The 26,341-nt window shown below is 35.3% G+C and overlaps 1 protein-coding gene across 1 annotated transcript in view; it reads right to left on the bottom strand.

Moving 5' to 3' along the window:
- COG6 (component of oligomeric golgi complex 6) overlaps positions 1 to 26,341 on the bottom strand; it is an 89,186-nt gene that overhangs the window by 38,574 nt on the left and 24,271 nt on the right. Inside the window, exons 9-13 of the mRNA XM_027589988.2 lie at positions 25,157 to 25,285; positions 24,988 to 25,079; positions 23,359 to 23,423; positions 19,894 to 19,985; positions 14,670 to 14,787 (exon numbers count right to left, since the gene is read on the bottom strand). Coding sequence (XP_027445789.1) covers positions 14,670 to 14,787; positions 19,894 to 19,985; positions 23,359 to 23,423; positions 24,988 to 25,079; positions 25,157 to 25,285 — 496 coding nt within the window. The remainder of the gene's footprint in view (positions 1 to 14,669; positions 14,788 to 19,893; positions 19,986 to 23,358; positions 23,424 to 24,987; positions 25,080 to 25,156; positions 25,286 to 26,341) is intronic.

Below are 26,341 nucleotides of genomic sequence, written 5' to 3' on the forward strand. Positions count from 1 at the left end.
ATTGGACTGTAGTTTTCATTTCTATTAGTGTTATTTTCTGGCTTTGGTATCAGAGTACAGCTGGTATCACAAAGGGAGTTTGGGAGCATTCCCTCCTCTTCAATTTTTTAGAAGAGTTTAAGAAGGACTGGTGTGAATTCTTTAAATGGTAAAATATACCAGTGAAACCATCTAGTCTTGGGTTTTTCTTTGTTGAAGGATTTTTGATTACTGACTCAATTTCCTTACTCGTAATTGGTCTATTCAGATTTTCTATTTCTTTCTTTCTTTTTAAGATTTTATTATTTATTTGACAGAGAGAGAGCACAAGCTTTTAGTTGTTTTTGTCAGATGGTGCTAGGAGCCAGGCTTCACAGCAGGTGGGGCTGTGACTCAGCTCTCTGCCTAGGGAGAAGGTAGGGAGGGGTCTCTCCAAGCAACTCCCAATTTTCCCAAACAGGCTTCTCAGTTGAGAGCTACCGTCAGCCTCAGGTGAAGCTATGGATTAATTCCCCTACATGGATATAGCAGGTGAATGGTCCATGCCAGAAGCAAGCAGCTCTGCTTATCCATTTCTAGGCCTGAGTATTGCTAGGTTATGCACTATCAAGAGTTCCTGACAGCCCTTCCAGTCAGATGGGACCAACAGTCATGCTTTGGAACAGAAATGACTATGACTCAGCTCCCTTTCATAGGTGTGGCAAACCAAGATCTAATGCCATCAAAACTCTTCAATTCAGGATCCAAATCAGGCAGACCTGAAACAGGATGAGGTCACTGGTCAGAGTGCACCTCTGACTTGCTTCTACAGATGGGCAAAACCACTGGTTGAGACTACTACTTGGGCTCTACAGGTATGAACTTCGTCTGCCTAGATCTGAGTGCTTGTTTCAACCCCCATTCCACTGCTCCATCAGTCAGATTCCCAGTGGTTGACACCTCAAGATTCCCCTGTAATCCCCATGGGGTAAGAATAGCATAGGAGCTCCCATGGAACAACACTGGGAAGGCTAGATGTCCACCCAGACTCTCTTTTCCCACTGGAGGAACCACAGGCTTGGTGGGGGGGCTGTCTGTATGGTGCTACTCTGAGCTGGATTGGGGGGAATATATAGTTAGCATGTAGCTACTTCTCTTATTCTTGTATGTCTTGATCTCTGTGGTGCAGGGGGGTGCTTCAGTGTCACTCCAGAGTTCTAGGATTCTCTCAGTGGTGCCTTGCCCGTGAAGAGTTCTTGTGAAAGGGAGCAAAGCCAGGAATGATCTATATCACCATCTTAGTGATCTCACTCTTCCATCCTAACCATTCTTAAGTGTACAGATCAGTGGTACTGAACATATTCTTAACACTGCACAACCCTTATCCATATCCATAACTCTTTTCATCTTGTAAACTGAAACTCTATACCCATTAAACAATAATTCCCTATCCCCCCACCTTCCCAATCCGTCAGCTACCATTTTACTTCCAGTCTCTAATTTTGCCCACTGTAGACTCTCATATAGGTGGAATCATATAGCATTTATCTTTTTGTGACTGTCTTATTTCATTTAGCATAGTAACCTTAAGTTTCATCCATATTGTAATGTCAGAATCCCCTTCCTTTTCAAGGCGGAATAGTATTCTGCTATATATATATTGCTTATCTGTTCATCCATTGACAGACATTGGCTGATTCCACATTTTAGCTATTATGAATAATGCTGCAATGAACATATATAACTACACAAATACCTTTTTGAGACCCTGTTTTCAATCCTTCTGGACTCCCTGAAGTGGAGTATCATAATGGTAATTCTATTTTAAATTTTTTGAGAAACTGCCATATTGGCTTCCACAGCACTGTACTATTTAACGTATCTACCAACAGTGCACAAGGGTCCCAATTTCTCCATTCTTGCCAACACTGCTACTTTCTGGGGTTTTTTTTTTTGATAGTAGTCTCCTAATGGGTGTGAACCCATTAGACCCATCCTAATGGGTCTTATTGTAGTTTTGATTTTTATTTCCTGAATGATTAGTGATGTTTGAACATCTTTCCTTGAAACTTTATTGGCCATTTATATGTCTTCTTTGGGAAATGTTTATTTAGTCCTTTGCTCATTTTTGGTCAGGCTGTTTTCTCATTAAGTTTTGAAAGTCCTCATATATTCTTTATGTATGTATTCCAAATACAATATTTGAGGCTTTTGTCCTATGTTTTAAGAGTTTTATGGTTTTAGGTCTACCTTTAAGGCTTTGATCCATTTTGAATTAATTTTTGTATATGGTGTTAAATAAAGGTCCAACTTCATTCTACATGTGATTATCCAGTTTTCACAATACCATATGTTAAAAAAGTACTGTCCTTTCCCCACATAATGGTCTAACATTGTTATCCTTGTCAAAAATCTTCTGAGCATAAAAGCAAGGGTTTATTCCTCGGCTCTCTATTCTATTTCATTGTTCTATGTATCTGCTTTTATGCCAGTACCACACTGTTTTGATTACTGTTGCTTTGTAGTAAGTTCTGAAACCAGGAAATGTGAATCCTCTAGTTTTCTTCTTTTTCAAGATTGTTCCAGTTATTCAGGGTCCCTTGAGATTCCATATGTGAATTACAGAATGGGTTTTTCTATTTTTGAAAAAAATGTCACTGAGATTTTGATAAGGATTACACTGACTCTAATTATTTTGAATTAACATCTTAACAATATAAGTCGTCCAATCTATGAACATGGGTGTCTTTCCATTTATTTATGTCCTCTTTAATTTCCTTCAGCAATGCTTTACAGTTTTTGTTGTACAAGTCTATCATCTCCTTGGTTAATTCCTAAGTATTTTATTCTTTTCAATGCTATTATAAATAGATTTTTTTAATATAATGTCCTTTTCATTGTTAATATACAAAAATGCAACTGGTTTTTTGGTGTTGATTTTGTACCCTACTACTTTGCTGAATTTATTCACTAGTTCTGTTTTTTGCTGGAGTCTTTAGGGTTTTTTACATATAAGATCACATCATCTGCAACAGAGATAATTTTACTTCTTCCTTTCCAATATGGATAACTTTTATTTCTTTCTTAACTAATTGCTTTGGCTAGAACTTCCAATACCATGTTTAACAGAAGTGGGCAAAGTGGGCATCCCTGACTTTTCCTGATCTTAAAGGAAAAGCTTTCAGTCTTTCACTGATGAGCATGATGCTTGCTCGAGGTTTTCTTATAGATGGTGTTTATTATGTTAAGATAATTTCCTTCAGTTCCTAGTTGTTGAGTGTTTTTATCATGAAAAGGTGGTGAATTTTCTCAAATGCTTTTTCTGCATCAATTGAGATGACCTGTTTTTTTCCCCTTTGTTTTGTTAAGTGATAATCACATTGTTTGACTTCCATATGTATTCCAGGAATAAATCCTACTTGATCATGGCACATAATCTTTTAAAATATGCTTCTTAATTGGTTTGCTAGTATTTTGTTGATAATTTTTACATTAATATTCATAAGGGATATTGGTCTGTAGTTTCCTTTTCTTATGGTGTCTTTTTTCTGGCTTTAATATTAGGGTAAGGCTGGCCTCACAAAATGAGTTAAATGTTCCCTCCTCTTAAATTTTTAAAAAGTTTGAGAAGGATTGGTATTAGTTCTTATTTAAATGTTGGTAGAACTCAGCAGTGAAGCCATCGGATCTAGGGATTTTGTTTGGGGGGCAAGTTTTGATTACTGATTCAAGCTCTCGCCTAGTTACAGGTCTATTCAACCTAATTCTTCATGAGTCTTGGTAGCTTTTGTATTTCTAGGACTTTGTCCATTTTATCTGATTATCCAATTTGTTGGCATATTGAATAAAACTCTCTTAAAATCTTTTTTATTTCCATAGAATTGACAATAATGCCCCACTTTAATTTCTGATTTTAGTAATTTGAGTCTTCTTTTTCTCTTAGTCCATCTAACTAAAGGTTTGTTAATTTTGTTGACATTTTCAAAGAACTATATTGTGGTTGGACTGATTTTCTCTATCGTTTTTCTCATCTCCATTTATCACTGCTCTAATCTTTACTATTTCCTTTCTGTTAGATTGGGTTTAGTGTATTCTTTTCTCATTCTTTAAGTTGTAAAGTTAGTTGTGGATCTGATATTTTTCTTGTTTTTTAATGTAACTGTTTATAACCATAAAGTTTCCCCTTGATACCACTTACACTGCATCCCATAAGTTTTGTCATGTTGTGTTTTCATTTTCATTTGTCTCTAAGTGGTTTCTAATTCCCTTGTGATTTCTTATTTGATCCACTGGTTGTTAAATTTCTACAAATTTGTGATAAAATTCCGAGTTTTCCTTTAAAAAAAAAGATTTTATCTGACAGAGAGCGCACAAGCAGGGCTGATTGGCAGGCAGAGGGAGAGGGAGAAGCAGGTTCCCCAAGGAGCAGGGACCCTGTGATCATGTCCTGAGCAGAAGGCATACACTTAATCAACTGAGCCATCTAGGTGCCCAAATTCTGAGTTTTCCTTTTGTTACTAATTTGTAACTTTATTTTGTTGTGGTCAGAGAAAATAATTTGTATCATATCTATCTTTTAAAATCTACTGAGATTAATTTGTGGCCTAATGTATGGTCTACCCTGGAAAATGAGGCACGTGTACTTCAGAAGAATGTGTATACTGTTATTTTTCTTGGGTAGAATGTTCTGTACATGCTGTTAGATCTGGTTGGTTTACTGCATTACCTTCTGTTTGGCTGTTCTATCCATTAATGCAAATAGGCTACTGAAGTCTCCAATTATTAATGTAGATCTATTTCTTCCTTCAATTCTGTTAGTTTGGGCTTCATATATTTTGCTAGTCTGTCATTAGTTATGTAAATGTTTATAATTGTTTTATCTTCTTTGTGTATTGAACCTTTTATTAATATCTAATTGTCCTTTATCTCCTCTAACCATTTTTGAAAGTTTATTTTGTCTTTTATTTTGTCTGATATTATTATAGCCACATTTGCTCTCTTTTGGTTAGTATTCGCACGGACTATCTTTTTCCTTCCTTTCACTTTCACTAGGTGTCTTGTATCTGAAGTAAGTCTCGTGTAGACAGCAAACAGTTGCATCTTGTGGTCTTATCCATTCTGCCAATTTCTATCCTTTGACTGGAGAGTTTTATCCATTTACATTTAAAGTAAATATTGATAAAAAACTGACTCCCATTGTTTTATTATTTTCTATATACCTTATAGTCTTCTTTTGTCTCTCATTTCCTGCATTACTGTCCTCTTTTAAGTTGGTTTTTGCAGTGAATAAACATTTAAATTTTTTTTCTCATTTCTTTTTGTGTATATTTAGCTATTTTCCTTGTAGTTACCATGGGGATTACATTTAAGATCTGAAAATTATTTAACACTCTAACTTGAATTTATACCAGCTAACTTCAATAACATACAAAAAATTCTGCTTCTTTACAGCTCCATCCCCACTCTGTCAGTTGATGTCACAAAATATAAATTAATAATCATTTTAAATGATTAGCCTCTTAAATTATGTAGAAAAAATATGGAATTACAAACCAAAGTTATAACAATACTAGCTTTTAGAATAAATAATTTTTTAAAAAGGTTTAGTCTCTTAAATCATAGAGAAAACAAAAAGTAGAGTTCAAACCTTTGTTACAATACTAGCTTTTTTTAAAAGATTTTATTTATTTATTTGAGAGAGAGCACGAGCGGGGGGAGGGGCAGAGGAAGAGGGAGAAGCAGACTCCCCACTGAGCAGGGAGCCCGATGTAGGGCTTCATCCCAGCACCTTGAAATCATGACCTGAACTGAAATCAGATACTTAACCGACTGAGCCACCAGGTGCCCCAGTACTAGCTTTTAATTGCTTATGTATTTCCCTTTACTGAGATCTTTATTTCTTCATAAAGCTTGAAGTTACTGTCTCTTGTCCTTTCATTTCACTCTACAGGGCTCCCTTGAGCATTTCTTTGCAGGGCAGGTGTACTGGTAATTAATTCCCTCAGCTTTAGTTTATTTGGGAATGTCTCACTTTTGTGAGAGAATACCCTCACTTTTGGAAGACTTTTGTCAGATAAAGAACTCTTAGTTGACTTTTTTTCCTCCTTTGAGCACTTTTAATATATCTACCACTGCTTTTTGGCCTCCAAAGTTTTTGATGATAATCTGCTGATAATTTTACGTGACAAGTGCTTTTCTCTTGGTATTTTTCAAGAAAAATTTTCAATTTTCAAATTATAATGTAATTATAATTACAATGGGTCTTGATATGGGTCTCTGAGTTCATCTTCCTGTAGTTTGTTGACCTTTTTGGGTATGTTTACATACATATTTACCATCAAATTTGGGAATTTTTCAGCCATTTCATCAAATATTCTCTACCCCCACTCAGCCTTCTTCTGTGACTCCCACAATGCATATGTTGGTCTACTTGATGGTATTCCACAGGTCCCTTAGGCTTTGTTCACTTTTCCTACCTTTTTTCATTTATTCCTTGGATTTGGTAATTTCCAAAGTCCTATTTTCAAGTTTATTGATTCTGTCCTCTGTCTGCTAAAATCTCCTTTGAATCCTTATAGTGAAATTTTCATTTCTGTTAATGTACTTTTCAACTCCAGAATTTCTTTGTGGTGTCTTTTTAGGTTTTCCAACTCTTTATTAATATTTTCATTTTGTCCATACATTGTTCTCTTGATTTTGTCCACATCTTCCTTTAATTCTTTGAGCATCTTTAACATAATTGTTTTAAAGCTTTTGTCTAGTAGACCTAGTAGATCTACCAAAGGACCTTCTATTTTTCAGAAACAGTTGCTGTTGTTTATATTTTTTCCTCTGAATTGGCTTACTTTCCTCTTTCTTTGTATACCTTGTAATTTTTTTGTTGAAAACTGAACATTTCAATGTAAAAATGTGCTAACTCTGAAAAGCAGATTCTCCCCATTCCACATGGTTTACCATTTTCTATTAATGTTTTTCGTTTTTTAAAATTGTTATCACTGTACCAAGGATCAGCCTGAGATGTAACCTTAAGGTCTTCTCAGTTCTCTTCTGAGCTGCTCCATTCCCTGGACATGTGTGGTTACTTTCTAATCATCCTTGTGTATGGAGTTGCTTTTGAATTCCTACTCTTTCACGTCTAGGCTCCCAAAAAGGGGGAAAAAAGGAAAACGAAGGGGGTGGGAAAATTGAAATTCCCAGGAAGTCACTCTAGCCTGAGGAGGTGTTTGCAACAATGGGGGAAGTGTAAAAACAATGCCCCTCCTCTTTGCACCTGTGTGATCAGAGCACAGATACCCTTGAGGTTTGGAGGACAGTCTCCTTGGTTCAACAAGCTGTGTGCAAGTCTTCTCTAGTGCCCATGGAACATTCTCCAGAATTGATCACATCCTATGTCACAAATCAGGTCTCAACCGGTACCAAAAGACTGGGATCATTCCCTGCATATTTTTGCATCACAGTGCTTTGAAACTAGAACTCAATCACAAGAGGAAAGTCGGAAAGAACTCAAATACATGGAGGCTAAAGAGCATCCTACTAAAGAATGAATGGGTCAACCAGGAAATTAAAGAAGAATTTAAAAAATTCATGGAAACCCATGAAAATGAAAACACAACTGTTCAAAATCTTTGGGATACAGCAAAGGCAGTCCTGAGAGGAAAGTATATAGCAATACAAGCCTTTCTCAAGAAACAAGAAAGGTCTCAAATACACAACCTAACCCTACACCTAAAGGAGCTGGAGAAAGAACAGCAAATAAAGCCTAAACCCAGCAGGAGAAGAGAAAGAATAAAGATCAGAGCAGAAATCAATGAAATGGAAACCAAAAGAACAGTAGAACAGATCAATGAAATTAGGAGCTGGTTCTTTGAAAGAATTAATAAGATCAATAAACCCCTCACCAGACTTATCAAAAAGAAAAGAGAAATGACCCAAATAAATAAAATCATGAATGAAAGAGGAGAGATCACAACCAACACCAAAGAAATACAAACAACTTAACAACATATTATGAGCAACTATATGCCAGCAAATTAGACAATCTGGATGAAATGGATGCATTCCTAGAGATGTATCAACTACCAAAACTGAACCAGGAAGAAATAGAAAACCTGATCAGACCCATAAGCACTGAAGGAATTGAAGCAGTAATCAAAAATCTCCCAAAAAACAAGAGCCCAGAGCCAGATGGCTTCCCAAGGGAATTCTCCCAAACATTTAAAGAAGAATTAATACCTATTCTTCTGAAACTGTTCCAAAAAATAGAAATGGAAGGAAAACTTCCAAACTCATTTTATGAGGCCAGCATTACCTCGATCCCAAAATCAGACAAAGACCCCATCAAAAAGGAGAATTACAGACCAATATCCCTGATGAACATGGATGCAAAAATTCTCACCAAAATACTAGCTAATAGGATCCAACAGTACATTAAAAGGATTATTCACCACGACCAAGTGGGATTTATTCCTGGGCTTCAAGGTTTGTTCAACATCCACAAATCAATCAATGTGGTACAATACATTAATAAAAGAAAGAACAAGAACCATACGATCCTCTCAATAGATGCAGAAAAAGCATTTGACAAAGTACAGCATCCTTTCTTGATCAAAACTCTTCAGAGAGTAGGTATAGAGGGTACATACCTCAATACAATGAAAGCCATCTATGAAAAACCCACAGTGAATATCATTCTCAATGGGGAAAAAAACTGAGAGCTTTCCCCCTAAGGTCAGGAACACGGCAGAGATGTCCATTATCACCACTGGTATTCAACATAGTACTAGAAGCCCTAGCCACAGCAATCAGACAACAAAAAGAAATAAAAGGCATCCAAATTGGCAAAGAAGTCAAACTCTCACTCTTTGCAGATGATATGATACTTTATGTGGAAAAGCCAAAAGACTCCACCCCAAAGCTGCTAGAACTCATACAGGAATTCAGTAAAGTGGCAGGATATAAAATCAATGCACAGAAATCAGTGGCATTTCTGTACACCAACAAAAAGACAGAAGAAAGAGAAATTAAGTAGTCGATCCCATTTACAATTACACCCAAAACCATACGATACCTAGGAATAAATCTAACCAAAGAGGTAAAGAATCTGTACTCAGAAAACTATTAAATACTCATGAAAGAAATTGAGGAAGACACAAAGAAATGGAAAAACGTTCCATGCTCATGGATTGGAAGAACAAATATTGTGAAGATGTTGATGCTACCTAGAGCAATCTACACATTTAATGCAATCCCTATCAAAATAAGATCAACTTTTTTCAAAGAAAAGGAACAAATAATCCTAAAATTTGTCTGGGACCAGAAAAGACCCCGAATAGACAGAGGAATGTTAAAAAAGGAAAGCAAAGCTGGCGGCATCACAATTCTGGACTTCCAGCTCTATTACAAAGCTGTCATCATCAGGACAGTATGGTACTGGCACAAAAACAGACACATAGATCAATGGAACAGAATAGAGAGCCCAGAAATGGACCCTCCACTCTATGGTCAACTAATCTTCGACAAAGCAGGAAAGAACGTCCAGTGGAAAAAAGTCTCTTAAACAAATGGTGTTGGGAAAATTGGACAGCCACATGCAGAAGAATGAAACTGGACCATTTCCTTACACCACACACAAAAATACACTCAAAATGGATGAAAGACTTAAATGTGAGACAGGAGTCCATCAGAATCCTAGACGAGAACACAGGCAGCAACTTCTTCGACCTCACCGCAACTTCTTCCTAGAAACATCGCCAAAGGCAAGGGAAGCAAGGGCAAAAATGAACTATTGGGATTTCATCAAGATTAAAAGCTTTTGCACAGCAAAGGAAACAGTCCACAAAACCAAAAGACAACCGACAGAATGGGAGAAGATATTTGCAAATGACATATCAGATAAAGGGCTAGTATCCAAAAATCTATAAAGAACTTACCAAACTCAACACCGAAAGAATAATCCAATCAAGAAATGGGTAGAAGACATGAACAGACATTTTTCCAAAGAAGACATCCAAATGGCCAACAGACACATGAAAAAGTGCTCAGCATCGCTCGGCATCAGGGAAATCCAAATCAAAACCTCAATGAGATACCACCTCACACCAGTCAGAATGGCTAAAATTAACAAGTCAGGAAACGACAGATGTTGGCGAGGATACGGAGAAAGGGGAACCCTCCTACACTGTTTGTGGGAATGCAAGCTGGTGTAGCCACTCTGGAAAACCGTATGGAGGTTCCTCAAAAAGTTGAAAATAGAGCTACCCTACAGCCCAGGAATTGCACTACTGGGTATTTACCCCAAAGATGTAGTGATCTGAAGGGGTATGTGCACCCCGATGTTTATAGCAGCAATGTCCACAATAGCCAAACTATGGAAAGAGCCAAGATGTCCATCAACAGAAGAATGGATAAAGAAGATGTGGTGTATATATACACAATGGAATATTATGCAGCCATCAAAAAACCTGAAATCGTGCCATTTGCAATGATGTGGATGGAACTAGAAGGTATTATTATGCTAAGCGAAATAAGTCAATCAGAGAAAGACATGTATCATATGATCTCACTGATATGAGGAATTCTTAATCTCAGGAAACAAACTGAGGGTTGCTGGAGTGGTGGGGGGTGGGAGGGATGGGGTGACTGGGTGATAAGACACTGGGGAGGATATTTGCTATAGTGAGTGCTGTGAATTGTGTAAGACTGATGAATCCCAGACCTGTACCTCTGAAACAAACATTATATGTTAAAATAAAAAAAAGAAGATAGTAGGAAGGGAAAAATGAAGGGGGGGACTCGGAGGGGGAGACGAACCATGAGAGACGATGGACTCTGAGAAACAAACTGAGGGTTCTAGAGGGGAGGGGGGCGGGGGGATGGGTTAGCTTGGTGATGGGTATTGAAGGGAGCGCTGGGTGTTATACACAAACAAGGAATCATGGAACACTACATCAAAAACCAATGATGTAATGTATGGTGATTAACATAATAAAATAAAATTAAAAAAAAAAAAGCTGTGTGCAAGGTGGTCCAAGAACAAGTGCACAGCTGCCTGCCGCATGGCACCAGGGGGTGGAAGACAGGTAGTCTGTTACTGTGCTAAGTAGAAATTGACCAAAATTGATCACAATTTACTGTCCAAGCCTTCCCCCAAACATTGCAAGCTTTCACTAGACTCCAGAGTTAGAAAATAATGACATTAGCCAGATTCTACCAGTGCAATTTTTGTCTAGGTGGAGAGATAAGATTACTGGTGCTTTCAACTTTGTCACCCTCCCTGAAAATTTATTTTTGCATATTGACCATGTCACCAGATAACTTTCTAAATCCATTTACTAAGTTTTACAACTTCTCAATTAATTCTCTTGGCTTTCTGAAGTAGACATTCATAGCATCCGTAAGTAATGTCTCCTCCTTTGAAATACTTATATCTCTCATTTTTTTAATTTGGTGTTTCTATTACTTAAAAATGTTATTGGCAAACATTCTTGTCTTGTTCTTTCTTGACTTAAAGAGAATATATTGGTAGTGCTTCTGGTTAATTATGATGTGGGCTATTAATTTTATCTTCATACGGTTAAGGAAGTATTTTTACTTTGTTATTTACTAAGATTTCCCCCCCAACAATTTAATATAAAATTTTCTTATTTAACACAAACATTTAACGTATTTCTAACACTTAAACATTCTTGTATTTCTGAGAAGAACTCATACTTAGTTTTAATAAAATGCTGGATTTGACCTGATGGTATTTTAACTATTTTTATTTTTTTTTAACTCGAAGTGACTGATTTGTGATTTTCACTTTTGAACCATCTTTAAAAGGCTTTTATGTCAGCATTAAAACACCTAAAATGAACTGAGAAGTTTTCTATATTCTCCTACATTCTGGAGAATTATCTGTTTGTAGGTGTGAATACAGCTATCTGTGTAACCTGAACTAGGCCTAGCAGCATGTTCTTTAATAGTTTTTCTTCCCTTGCAAGGTGTATTCAAGTTTTCCACTTCTTTTTCATTCTTTTTGTCAATACATATTGTTTTAAAATCAGTCTTTTTATTCAGGTTTTCAGATTATTTCAGCATAAAATTGCTGTATTTTAATATGGTATTTCCTAATAAATTTTAATTATCTCTGGTTATTTCTGATATTCTAATTTTTAATTTTCTTTGGTTAAAGAATTGCTAGAAGGTTGTCAATTTTGTTGATCTTCTCAAAAAATCAATTTTTTCCTGTCTTCTAATCGATCATAGAAATTTAAGTCCATCTTTCCTTTTACCACAGTGTTTTGTTCACTTTCAAATTTCATAATATGAATGCCTAATATATTTTCAGTCTTTAGTCCATATGTTATCTGACTGGTAAAGCTTTGGGTAATATGCACATCCATGTGCTTTTCCACATACTGCACTCTTGCTCCTGTCCTCACCACACAGCTAAAATAAAATGTTCTAAGTCATGGATCATCTATGTTGTCCAGGATAACAAATCTGCTGTCCTTATTTTACTAGAACTCTTTATACAATATCTGTCATTAACAATGTTCTCCTTCTTGAAATTCTATTCTTTTGGCTCTTCTGATAAAACTCTCCTCACTTTTCTCCTGCCTCTCATGTCATCCTCTCTCAGCATCCTACCATGGGTGGGCTGGTTTTCTTCTCTTAAATGTTAGGGTTTCCCAAGACTGTGTGTCTTGTGAACTCTATGCTTATTAAACATGACTTCTAGTGACCTCATCCAAATCCATGGACTCAACTATCTTTTACATGCAAAACTCTAAACCCAAATGTACAGCTCCCAACTAGATTAGACAAATAACAATGGGATATTTCAAGGTATCCTACCTACCTAACGTGGGCAATCTATCTTTATCCTGTAAAATTTACCCTCTTCCTATATTCTATATACTTGTGATTACTATTGATATTCCCAGGTTGGTAACATAGAAATTATTTTAGGTTCCTGCCTCTCATGTACCCATATTCAATCAGTCACCAAATTTTGCAGGTTTACCTTTACCCCTTAAGAATGTGTTCCTTCATGGCTCTTCCTAGAATCTCTACTTTAGATCATGTATTTTCATAAAAACTACCTTGATATTCCCCTAATCTTTCTGTCTGCAACCTGGTCTCTCTCCTATCTACATGCTATACCACTTTCCAAGTGATTTTTTTTAATAAATGAAAAATTTGTTTACCGGTGACTCATAGCTTATGTTCTTGCATATTCTTTTTGTTTCCTCCACTTAGGATGACCTCTGTCTATCCTCTTTTCTACCTATTTAAATTCCATGTCCTTCCAAATTCAACTCTTCTATCTTCCTCTCTGGAAAGCTCCTCCTTCTGTGCTGGCACAGCACCTTGGCCACATATCTTTCATAAACTATGTGATTCCATAGCAATCATTGATTAATTTAACTATTCTCCACTAAAGGGGAAGCAATGTGAGGCTAATCAACCTTGTTTGCCACTATAATCTCATCAGCCAGCACATTTATTCATGTTCAAAGTACGCATGAATGATTTTTCAAAATTTTTGTTTAAATCAGAACTCATATAAACACATACATAACCAGCACTGACTGTTAGTAAACTTGTGGTGTAAACAAAAATACATATAACAGGAAAAACTTTAAATAGGTCCAGGTCTATAAATTCATATTGCTTTTCCAAAAGAATTTGAGTTGTGCATGGGGGTCAGAAAGTAGATTCCTATTAAGGCTTCTCTGAGCTTAGGAATATAAAAATTGACCAGGGAACTCTGGATTGGAATGCTACTCACTATTCTATACTATATTACAAATCTATGCCTAATTAGCCTATTAGATTGAGTGGTATGATTAAAAGAAAAAACAAAAAAACAAAAATAACCCAGTACAGTGATTGTGATGTATCCTTCAAAGACTTTGAGTCCTTAATGAAACAAAAGTAAAGAAGGATGGGGCACCTGGGTGGCTCAGTCATTAAGCATCTGCCTTTGGCTCAGGTCATGATCCCAGGGTCCTGGGATCGAGCCCCACGTCGGGCTCCCTGCTGAGTGGGGAGCCTGCTTCTGCTCCCCGGCTCCTGCTTCTTTCTCTCTATCTCAAATAAATAAATAAAATCTTTTTAAAAAAATAAAGAAAGAAGGATTTGCTTATTGTAAACCCATTCATTAAGGTCTTGCCACAACACACTGCTCAAGTGAAAAATATTAGCTCTCAGGACTCTTTCAGATTTTTGTTGTGGTTTTTTGTTTTTTGTGGGAAGTTTTTTGTTATCTTCTTTTCATAATTAATTGTAGTATATAACTCAAAGGAGCATAAATTTCTTAAGGATAAAACTGGACCACCAGAGAGTAAATATATAAAGCAAGCTGTTTAGAAAAAAACATTAAGAGTTCCAGTTTTCCAATCTATATGTCATCTTAGTCCTGACCTAAATATAGTAAGTTTGCTTTAATTACAAATTTTTGGTTATAGAAAACTGGTAATGAAACTAAGGCTTGACATTCTGTCTCCAATTATGACTCAATGTTATACTGTTCCAGGAACCCAGCCTATAAACCTAGATCCAGTAAAGCCATCTCAAAATATATTTTGTCGTTCAAAGGAAGAACTCAAGAGAACATTGTACGGAATGGGAAAAAATTGTCACCAATGTAAAAACTGTAAAACAATATTTTTAAATGTGAAAGATTCACACTCACATAGTTTAAGAATTGAATTTTTCAAACATACCTTGTCCATTAATTTACTTGCATGAAGACTCAAGCAATTGAAGAATATTTTTTTGCTTAGCAAATGCATTTCTTCAATGGTAGTCAATAATGTAGTTGCACTATTTCCAACAATGCCACTAAAAGCAAAGAATATTTCAGGTTGCAAAACAGAAGCTAAAACAATCAATTCTTTAACTGAGTATAATTCATTTAAAAGACTGATCTAGATTTAGGGGCACCTGAGTAGCTCAGTCAGTTAAGCATCTGACTCATTTCAGCTCAGGTCCTGATTCAGGGTCATGAGATCAAGCCCCATGTCAGGCTCTGTGCTGGGCGTGGAGCCTCCTTAAGATTTTCTCTCTCTCCCTCTGCCCCTTCTGCCACCCCCCCCGCCCCGTGCTCTCTCTCTCTCAAAACAAAACCAAACCAAAAACAAACAAACAAACAAAAAACCCATCTAGACTTAAGTAAAAGTGTGTATGTAGAATATAAACTGTGAATTAACAACAATCCCTCTAGTTTCATATAAAAATGACAGGGTTTTTTTTTGTTTTGTTTTTTGGTTTTTTTTTTTTAGTTAGGTGATTAACAAACAGTTTCAATGTTGTACAATCTCTTTTAGAAAAACAGTCATAATATGTAAACCCATCTCTCTATTTTTCTCTATTACAGTAAATGCACCTCTTGATTATCCAAGACCTAATTTTAATTTTAAGGAAGCCATTCCATCAATAGCTCTATTCATAAAATATTTAAATTTTATTAACACTGAGTTATTCTTTCAATTAAACTCTTACATCGTATCTAAGTATAAAGTTTCTCAATTTTTATACAACTGCCTCAATAGCAGTGTATTTAGACTAATTATGAAAAATCTGGTAGTATTTTAAAATATTTATTAGCACATTCTGTACTCCTTAATTTGCTATGATATTTCTTAGACCTATCCAAGGAGTTTCTCATTTTTGCCAGAATGTAACACAAGCATGTATATAAAACAATTCCCAATTTTATTCTCCAAATTCATGTATTGAAAGTCATTTAAAAATGTGATGTTAGGTGAAAAAGTTTTTTGTTGATGTGAAAGATTGCTCAAAATAAACATAATGGCATTGATAAATACCAGCAGATAGTAAGCAATGAATAAATGAATACAGCAAATTTAGAGAAAACTGATATGCTGCATACGATATATTATAAAAGCAAATACTTATACTATATATTTCAATACATTCTGAAACTGAAACAAATTGGAATGAATTCTTATATATTTAATCCACACAAAGCAAATTAACAGTTAAAAAAATATATATAAAGCAAACAGCAAAGTAAAAGCAAATTCCTAAACAGGCAGCCATAATACCTACATTAAAAAAAAAAAAGTATTTTGGTTAAAAATATTATAAGCTAAACACCAAAATAAATTGAAAGAAATTCTCACACATGCCTATACATGCAATAAAAGTAAGTATGCCTCTGAATAAAAGTATACCATCCTAAGCAATGGGGGAAAACACTGAATGGATACAAACAGAAACTGATATTTTATTTATTTTTATTTTTTGTATTTTTTAAAGATGTTATTTATTTATTTTGGTGGGGGGAATAAAAGCAGGAAGAGGGGCAGAGGGAGAGGGAGAGAATCTCAAGCAGACTCCCCGCTGAGCGCGGAGCCCAACACAGGGCTCGATCTCATGACCCTGACATCATGACCTGAGCTGAAACCAAGAGTTGGACACTTAACTGACTCAGTCACCCAGGCTCCACAGAAACTGATATTTTAATGCAAACTTTGGAGAGATACCAAGATATGTTTACATTCATTTAAAAAAAAAATGGAGTTATCAGCCATATTTTGCAGTTGCTCAGATCTCACTACTCACTAGGTACCAGTAACTGGGCTAGATACTTGTAAATGCTTTTTGTATTTCACTCCATATTTCTACCCAACATGCTTATCCTCCCATTATATTTTTCAATTTTAGATATTATAAAGAAAAGTTACATCTCTTACATAATGCTCATCCCCTACCACAACATACCCAAACTTCATCTTTCCCAGGTTCCCTAATATAGTTATATCATAGGGTTCTGGTGAATAAATCCTCAATGTTTACATTATTACAAGCACGTAAATACTATTCAGAGCTGTCCAAGGCATCAGGGATTTCAACATAAGGGAATGAGCAGGTGGATAAAGAAGACAAAACCCTGTGTCACAGCCTTCTAGTAGGTCTAAAGAGCAACCAATTCCAACTGGAGAAAGAGAATGGCGTCTCCAAGATGCATGTGGGGAGAGGAGAGAGAAGTTGGGAAGGATTGGTTGATGTGCTTGACTAAATGGTGAGAAATGTAGAGTCTACTTAAAAGTTTGGGTCTGAAATAGTGATAAGGACAAAGGAAGGGAAGCAAGTACAAAAACAAAGTGATTATTAACTACAGAGAGAAAAAGTTTTACAGGAAAGGAAATGTAATCAAAGTATGCTGGATTCCCTGTTTTTATGGATTCTACATCTTCCTTTTCTTGGTTTACTACAGTCTTTTGATGGAATCCATCCTTTGGGAGTTTTAGTGTATAGGATGCAAAATATTTTTGAAAATTGTGTCACCCACTTTTCCCCAACATCACTGGCTATTCTTTTCCAATTTTCTTTGTGGGTTTCTTTTTTTTCCTAACCTCTAAATATTAGGGTTCCCCAGGACTCAGTCCTAGGCCTCTTCTTTATCTACACTCACATAAGTGATCTTACTTAGTCTTAGTGTTTCAAATACCATCTATATACTACAAACTATCAGATTTATAGGTTCAGCCCTGATTTCTCTGTTGTCTGCTCACTCAATATCTCCCACTGAATGTTCATAGGGATGCTGAATCCGACATAGTCAAAAGTGGGCTGGACTCTTCATTACCCACCCACTCCCATCAAACTGTCCTCTCTAGAACCCTCCCTCTTCGCAAATGACAATACGACTAATCTAACTGTTCAAACCAAAAGCCAAGAACTCATCCCTGACTCCTCATATCTCACCCTCTCTAGTCCATATATAACCTCTTGTCTCTGGAAACAATTACTTTTCACCCCCTCCAAGACTATCACCCTACTCTGATTCATCACCGTCTCTGCTCAGAACACAGCTTCCTAAATAATGTCCTTGTTCCCCTTTACCCCACTACACTACATTATCCACACAGTGCCCAGAGTCACCTTATATCATAAATCAGCTCAAGTCACTGTGCGCGCGCGCGCACACACGCGCACGCACACACACACACACACACACACACACACACACACACACACACACACACCCTTCTTCAACCCACTCAGTATAAAATCTAAATCCTCACCATAGCCTACGAAGTCCTACATGATCTGGCTTCTGCCTACCTCTCTCATTTCATCCTCCCTACTCCTTCCATTCACTCTTTCCAACTACTGGCCTTCCTTCTGGTTCTCTAAAATGGAAGCTTTTTCTGGCCTCAGGGCCAGAGTGTACCTGCCTAGCACACTCTTCTCTGAGATCTTTACATGCCCAACTCCTTCACACTCTTTAGGTCTGTACTCAAACATCACCTCCACCAAAACGCCTTTAAAACAGCCACATGCACATACACCTGCTCATATGTGGTCACTCTCTATGCTTTATTTCTCCTCAGTGCCCTTATCACCAGTTAAAATTATTATTTTATACTTGCCTTTCTGCCCCATTAGAATGTAAGTTTAAGCTATTTTGTTCACTGCCATTTCTTTAGCATCTAGAAGAGTGACATTTGTAATCAGTTTTTTAATTGACTAAGTGAGGAAATATGTGAACAAGTAAAAAAAGTACACGAAAAAATGTATCAAAAGATCCAACTGTCATCTTCAAAATCATCACCCTCAAAGACAGAAAAATTATAATTCTCAGAGTCTAAGGAACCTATTACCTTCAGAATCCAAATGATTTTTTCTTAGCATTATTTGCATTAGAAACTGAGTTATCATTATCTTCAAATAAAAATTTCATGCAGTACCATCATGGGTATTACTACATAAATAATGTAAAAATGTTTTACCACTACCTTTGCCTAGTATAGCATTAGTTACAGTGTTAGCTGCTTTCAGTGGCTCTTGTGTTTCCTCAGTATGGATGATTCTCTTATTTTAGGAAGCCTATAACATCACAATTGAAACTAATTTATTGTTTTTGAGTCATAGCAAGTGGTGATAATAAATTTGTATCTAAAATGTTAGAGGACTAACCCAAATCCTATCTCTGATTAGTTTTATAGCCTGTGGCTTGTTGGTTTTGTTTAAAAATATGAAATCCATCTCTTAGCTGTGAAGTTTTGGGTGGCTAATCTCAGCTAATAGAAGGTAGGTAACATCATTGCCATAGTCTTTAGGTGTTTCTTGAACTACTGATCCCTGTACCTCTCCTGGATCTATTAGTTAAAACCCTCTTGGATTTTAACAATTGAACTTGTGTTCTTGATTCTAGCATACTGGATGAAAAGTTACTGTTTTAAATCATTTTTAATGGACTAATATGGAAACTACCCAAAACAGAGCTTGAAATTCAAGACATTGTTTTAACACAACTACGCATGGAACAACGTCTTATAGTGACATAATAAAGCTCAAGTGTATACCATCACAGCAAAGTGAAAATAAATGCACACTTTAGAGTCAAAGATCGTATTATAGGGAAAACAAGTGGTTCCTAATCAGATAAAGGAACTTTTATTTAAAGAAGATAAAGTAGCTTTTATTTAAAGCAAATAACGCTATAGTTCTGCTTTATCACTAACAGGAAACTAAATGATAAAGAATTTACATTATTTACATCGAGGACAGGACACTTCACTTACTGTGCCCTGCTTTGAGTATAATGAATGTATAGTTACATTAGGTGCCATGTATCTCTTTTACTGATGCAAGAGGATTAAAAATATACTCACCCTATAAACTTACACTGTTATAAGTTGCATGTGTGCACGTGCATGTGTGTGAGGGTGTGCACAGTTATGTTTAGGGAAGAAAAGGAAATGACAGACCTTAAAATACAGCACAAATGATATATATATAATGATTCATATGGTGTGAGGTTCTGCTAGTTATATGTAGTTGTACAAATGGTGAAAACAAACAAAACAAAATGAAAAAAACAAAAAACAAAAAACAAAAACCCTTATACTGTGTTCTAATTGAAATGATGTATCACATAGGATTTAATAAAGCACATTTAACCATTCCACTTACCTGATTGTATGATGGTAAAATTTGAGGAGGTTAGAAATTTTATATAACAAAACTGCCCCAGGTTCAGCAACTATTACTTGTTCAATTCGAACCTATTAAAACATGTGAAAAAAAATTAAAAATTTCTTAAAGGCATAACTTTCCTTCAACAATCACATGTGGTATAAACAGCATTTAAAAATATAAAATTTAATTATTGCAGAAATCACAAAATTCCTTCTAAGTAATTTCTGAATATTAAATTATAGGAGATGGTAAAATAACAGAAACATTTTAACACAGATATACTCTACAAAAAAACAAAACAAAACAAAACCCAGATCCAATACCTACAAAATTTGGCTGAAGGCAGTTGCTACCGGAAATAATATAATGATGAGGTCATTGTGAGGGTTTTCACCAGATTATAATGGAATGCAGTTCAGCACTATTTGCAAAGCAGCTGTTACATCCTAAAAACAGATTATCAGTGCAAATACTGCTCTATCACCAAATAATCAGAGAAAAATGAAAGAATTCTTATCTTCAAACTATTACACCAAATTTCCTTTTTTATTAGACAGTAACAGACAAATCTTAAATTAGCACCCCCCTATATGTCTAATTATGGCTACCAGGGCAATATCAGATCTACTGCAAAGTTAACTTGATTACTCTTAAGATTAACTACTAGGAATCCTTACTGATCTTGCTCTTACTTTATATTCCCTAATTAATGGATACAATCTAAATCACACTGATAATGTGCTTATTTACTTATTATATCTGTTCTGAAGCTGCTGCTTACATTGTGTCTTCTTGTTTCCTAACCAGATTCTAAACACAGACAATTTGTTTTCTGCTTCTTTTACATCTCTACAGCATCTGGTAGAACAGTACATACACAACAGATGCTTAATACACGCTTTTGAAAATTGAAGTTTCTCTATACTTAGACTTTGGAATATGTCATAATGCCAACATATGTGATTTGCTAAAATAGATTTTACAAATGTATGTATATGAGCATATAAAAACCTCTTAGATTACAGAAATTAAATGACCTTTACATGAATATGTTTATGAAATTCATACATCTTTTGGCATAAAGTACTAGTGAGCTAACTGACACAAATCATAAAGCATGAATGGTGTGTGAATTTAAAAACCATGATTTTTTCACATTACAATTTCTCTCTAGGTCCAAGGCCTGGATCAATAGTGATTTAAATTATATATTATATCAATAAAAGTGATACTTTCTGAATTGTAATATAATTATTAGGACAAAATATAAAAGATATTAATGTAGATACACAGCTCTTCTCTAGCAGATTTATAACAGCATAGAACCCACATAATTTACAAAGCTCAGAGCATATAGTACACTAAAGTTTTTATTAAAGAGACAGAATTCAAATGTTAGCTGAGAATATTAGATACCCAAATGAGGTCATATAGGAAGAAAATTCTTAAAATAGTGTAAATGGTAACAAGTATATAGAGGAAGGGAGAGTTGTTGGATTATATAATGTATCACTATCAAGCTAATTTTATATGTAACTACTGTGAACATCTGTTAAATATTCTCTAGAGTACGCATTTAATATTACTATCATATGAAATGATCTAAGGTTTCTGTCACTTCAGAAACTAAAAGAATTTTTATTCATTTTACAATAGAAATATTTTTGCTTGCTTACAAGTTTTTTCTTCACCTTTTGCTATCTTACATTAAAATTTCACAGGCAGTCATAATAATGCCCTACAATTGTTGAAAACACCTTTTGGAACATAAACATTTAAGGAAAATGAAATGAGGTACATTTTAAAACAAAGGCATACTTTGGTATATAATTTCTTTATATAAGCAATGGGTATTAATTTAATATTTTTAACATCATATTAATATTTCTTACTCAGACCAGAACAAGAAACTCTAAAGTCCATTCCAACCCTCAGATTCTAGCATTATATTTTATACAATTACTTTAACAACAACAAAAAAAGGAATCAGTAATATAAGGAACATAGTATCGTAAGTAAGGAAGGGGGTAAAGGGAGATAAGGCAGATAAAATACAATTTATTCACCAAAGCAATTTATTCATTGTTATGACTCCGAGTTTCCTTTAATTCTATGTAGTTACAAAAAAATATGCAAAGTGTAGAAAGAGAAATATTTTTATACTCTCCTTTCTTTTTCTATCTTTCCAATAACTGCTAGTATACAAAACAAGCAACACTTACATGAGTATAAATGTCTGAAAATCAAACTATGGCAAATAAATATTTCACTTGAGAGAACTAAGTAAAATAATTTCAAAATATTTTGCTATTTATTTACTGAATATGCAAGTGAATCCTAAGATGATCAAATTACAGTAATAATTAAATCTGTAAATCAATTGTTACAAGGGTGTGTTATCTGATATTTCCTTGCCTACAACAAAATACCAAAGAAAATCTCAGAAACAAACAAAAAAAGTTAGTTTTAAAATTGGGTTCTTGGTAAGAATAAATCATAAACCTTCTAGATTTCAATTTCTACATAGTAAGTTGAAGTCAATCAACAAGGAAAGTAAACCAACAACTACAAAGTATTCCATAAATATTATTAAAGAAAAATAGCATTTGCTGCAAGCCTAGTAGGTATCAGGAACTATGTACTTCATCTACACAGTTTTCTCATTTGATCTTCACAACCACCCTTAATAGTAGCTTTTTTTTTTTAGACTTTTATTTATTGGAGAAAGAGAAGGAGAGAGCATGAACGGGGGGATGGGCAGAAGGAGAGGGAGAAGCAGGCTGCCCGCTGAGCAGGGAGCCCAATGCCAAAGGGAACTGGATTCCAGAACCCTGGGATCATGACCTCAGCCAAAGGCAGATGCTTAACAGACTGAGCCACCCAGGAGCCGCATGGTAGGTATTTTTATATACAGGTTCAACAGAAGAGGCAACTCGAACAAGTGAACACAATTAAGCGGCAAAGTGGAAACTCTAACCCAAGTTTGACTTCAAATTCTGTTCCTTGTACTATAAATAGTATTAATAATAAAACTTACATGTTATTTTATCCTTGTATTTATCATCATTTATTGTTATAATAGACAAAAAATGTACAATGCTTGAAACAATAAAGTAAATGGAACACGTTCTTAGAAAATTTCTGTTAAGAGTTCATAGATTAGTTATTTCAATTTAAGGGACTTTTTCTCAACTGATTAACACAAATTACCATGGAAAACACAATATGGTAAAAAAAATAAATGAATATATATAAACTAAGAATATTTCAAATTTTCTTCCTTAAAGAGAAAATTGACAATATTTTTTTTTAAATGTATTTTGTTATCCTACACTAATGTGTTAACTTGAGAAAATTATAGCTTGACTTCAAGCTGTTAACAGTTTTTTTAAACTCACAGGAATAAGGCAATAATTTAGCCAGATGCCATATAACATATATAAAAAACAAAATATTTACCTTTAGAGGCCTGCACACACCCTCAGTAATGTGCCCAACAACTTCCTGGATATTTTCTTCAACACCTACAATTAATTACAACATAACTGAAAATTCTTTTCCATATTACACATAAGTTCAAAAACTAACAAACAATAATGCATATGATTAATGGCACTAATAACAAATATTTAAAGTAACATAATATTTTATTAAATTCAATATCTTTTAGGACATTATTAATTATGTTAATGTCTGGGTCTAGGCCCTTGTTAATTTATTGCACTGCTGACTAATAAAATGAACATTACTTCTTTGTGAAAAAGAATAAACGTATGTATAAGTCACAAGAAAAAATGACTAGGAAACATATTAACTGAAGGAAGCGATGTGAAGACGTATTAGTATTTGTTCTACAAACGCCTTATTCTGGGCAAGGGTGCTGAACACAGAAGCTGAGGATATAAAGATGGAAAGCACACCTTTAATCTAATAGAAAAACTGGCATTTACTAAATATTGACTATTTACCAAGCTCCTGTGTACTTGGGCATTTACTGCCTGTGACCCCCTTCTTTTTTACAGATAGAGAAACTGAGGCTTGGAAGAATGAAGCCATTCCCAAAGAATAACTTATTTCATCCAACTCCGATCTATATTCTTCCAACCTCTTCACATTGCCTCTCATATATACTTCACTAAAACATCTTTAAGAAATTCATTCTTTTAAACTAGGTAATTAGGATAACAGAAAACAACTTAAAAAAGTTCAGACCTTGTGCCAATCAAACAGACGTGCTGAGTCTAATTTGAATATCAAAGAGTTAAAAAAAGAGGAAGGGTAAATAAGGATCGTCCCCAATTTGTACACTAGCCTCTCCTGCAGATCACGTTGTGAGCCAGAAGGATGCGGGGCTGGGCAATGCAACACAGTCAAGTGATACCAGTCACAATATTTCTCTTTAATTCCTATCAAAAATAGAGTATCTTAATTTTCCATTTACCCCTCAAACTCTAACAGGCATCTTAAGGTAGTCACAATACTAAGAAGATCTGAAATTCTGTAAGAAACAGACATAGCAACTCAAAAATCATCATTTTTTCTTCCTTGAAATCAAGACCAAAATTTTAAGTACATTTAGTACTACATGAGTAATTATTCAAAAAACTTTACAACAGTCACATGAGAATGAACAAGGGGTTGGATAGTAGAAAAGAATTAGTAGCTTAATGACCTTAAACAAGTCACTCAGTCTGTTTACTCATAGATAAAAGGAGGATAATACCACCTCCCGCCTTTAAAGCGTGGCGCGCCTTTAAAGCGTGGCGCGGAAGATCTGAGACACAGTGTACGCTACACACTCCAGAAGCGCCTTAAAAGCGAGGCAGAGGAGTGCAGGCCTGATATGGGAAGGCTACAAGGGACCAGCACACAAGTGTGAACAGCTGTGTGACAGGAAAGTGATGGAGGAGAGAAGTCTATTAGCAGAAAAGGGGGGAAACCAGAGAGAAAATTAATTAACGTGCTTAATGTGGCACCTAGGTGTGAAGAGCTTATCTCTGTGAAGATGACAGCAATAAGAATAGAAACAGAGAAGCCTTGTGTTATTTTCTATACTTAGACATTAGCAATAACAACCAGAGGACCCACCTTGTATAGTTACATGCTTTAAGAGAGCTTCAAGGTGTTCTTTTTCAGAAGCAGTAGCTTGATGGAGCCAAGCCAACATATCTCCTACGTATCTAATGCAAAAACTAAATGTTAGTAAAGATTTCCTTCAGAAAACACCAAATATTCCAACACTGTCTGATTACTGTACCTCAAAGGGTCATGGGAGTGCATTTCAATGGGTCTTGGTGTGCCTCCTGGGCCCCCTCTCGTAAGAGCATCAATAAATCCACGAACAACGGTGCTTCTTCTGGCTGTCCCAAACTCATCTAAGGTATACCTAGAAGAAATACGTTATTTGAAAAACAGATGTGTTTCTTTTTAATGAGTATATCAAACTATTCATGCAATTTCTGAGATAACCAAGACATCTACAGCTTTTTTACACAACTCTCTCAAGCAATACTGTTTTTAAACAATAAAAAAAATTTATGAAATAACTTTATCATCATGAAAATTCAGTCTAAAGGTACATATTTTTACTCCTCCTCAGAAAGAATGCTGGAATTTGGGATCAGTAACAGGGGCAATGGCAATAAGGGACAGAGCAGCGGGTCTGGTAAAAGTAAAAATCAAGGAAAGGTGGAAATTCGGGATTCTTCAGGTTTCAGCACCCTTGGAGTCCAAAACATGATGTTCTAGTATTCACACAGGCCATAATATCTAGTTCTCAGAGGACTGTTTACAGTTAGAACTCTGCAATCCAAAAAACAACAATTTTTCTTCTACCATCAATTTTTTCCCACATATACTATCCATATCCAAAAGCTTATTTTGACTCCAATACTAGACATAGATTCCTTAAATTTACTGACCAACAAGGCATACAGAGCAAAAACTTTTTTTATGTATATTCAGAAATCATCTTTTGTGGTTAAACGAAAAAAAAAGACTTCCTAAAGTGAAGGAGTTTACAGGAAAGGGAACTTTGAACCGGGAGAACAGACAATTTGGGGTGAAATCACAGGATGGCCTGGAGTTGCCAAGAGTGCCCATTTCTTTGACTAGAATCAGCCTTGGTTTCCCACTATTACCACCATTCCTTACACCCATCCACCAATTCAAAGTTCTTGCTATTTTAAAAGTACACAGGAAAACAAGAAATTTTTTCGCAGTCCAATGTCAGCAGATTCTAGACCCATGAACTCTTAAATCTCTAAAGAGTTTCTAACAGACTTCGTATTAAGAATTATTTCATACCCTACATGTAAACCAGTTACCAAAATTTGGGATTTGGGTTTCCAAAAGAATTAATTTCTTCTACTACTATAAAAGCTGTACTGCTTTCTTTAATATGCTACTGATTTAATAAAAAATCCACACTTTTTCGGGGTGC

This window comes from Zalophus californianus, chromosome 3 (genome assembly GCF_009762305.2).
Source record: "Zalophus californianus isolate mZalCal1 chromosome 3, mZalCal1.pri.v2, whole genome shotgun sequence".
Classification (NCBI taxonomy): domain Eukaryota; kingdom Metazoa; phylum Chordata; class Mammalia; order Carnivora; family Otariidae; genus Zalophus; species Zalophus californianus.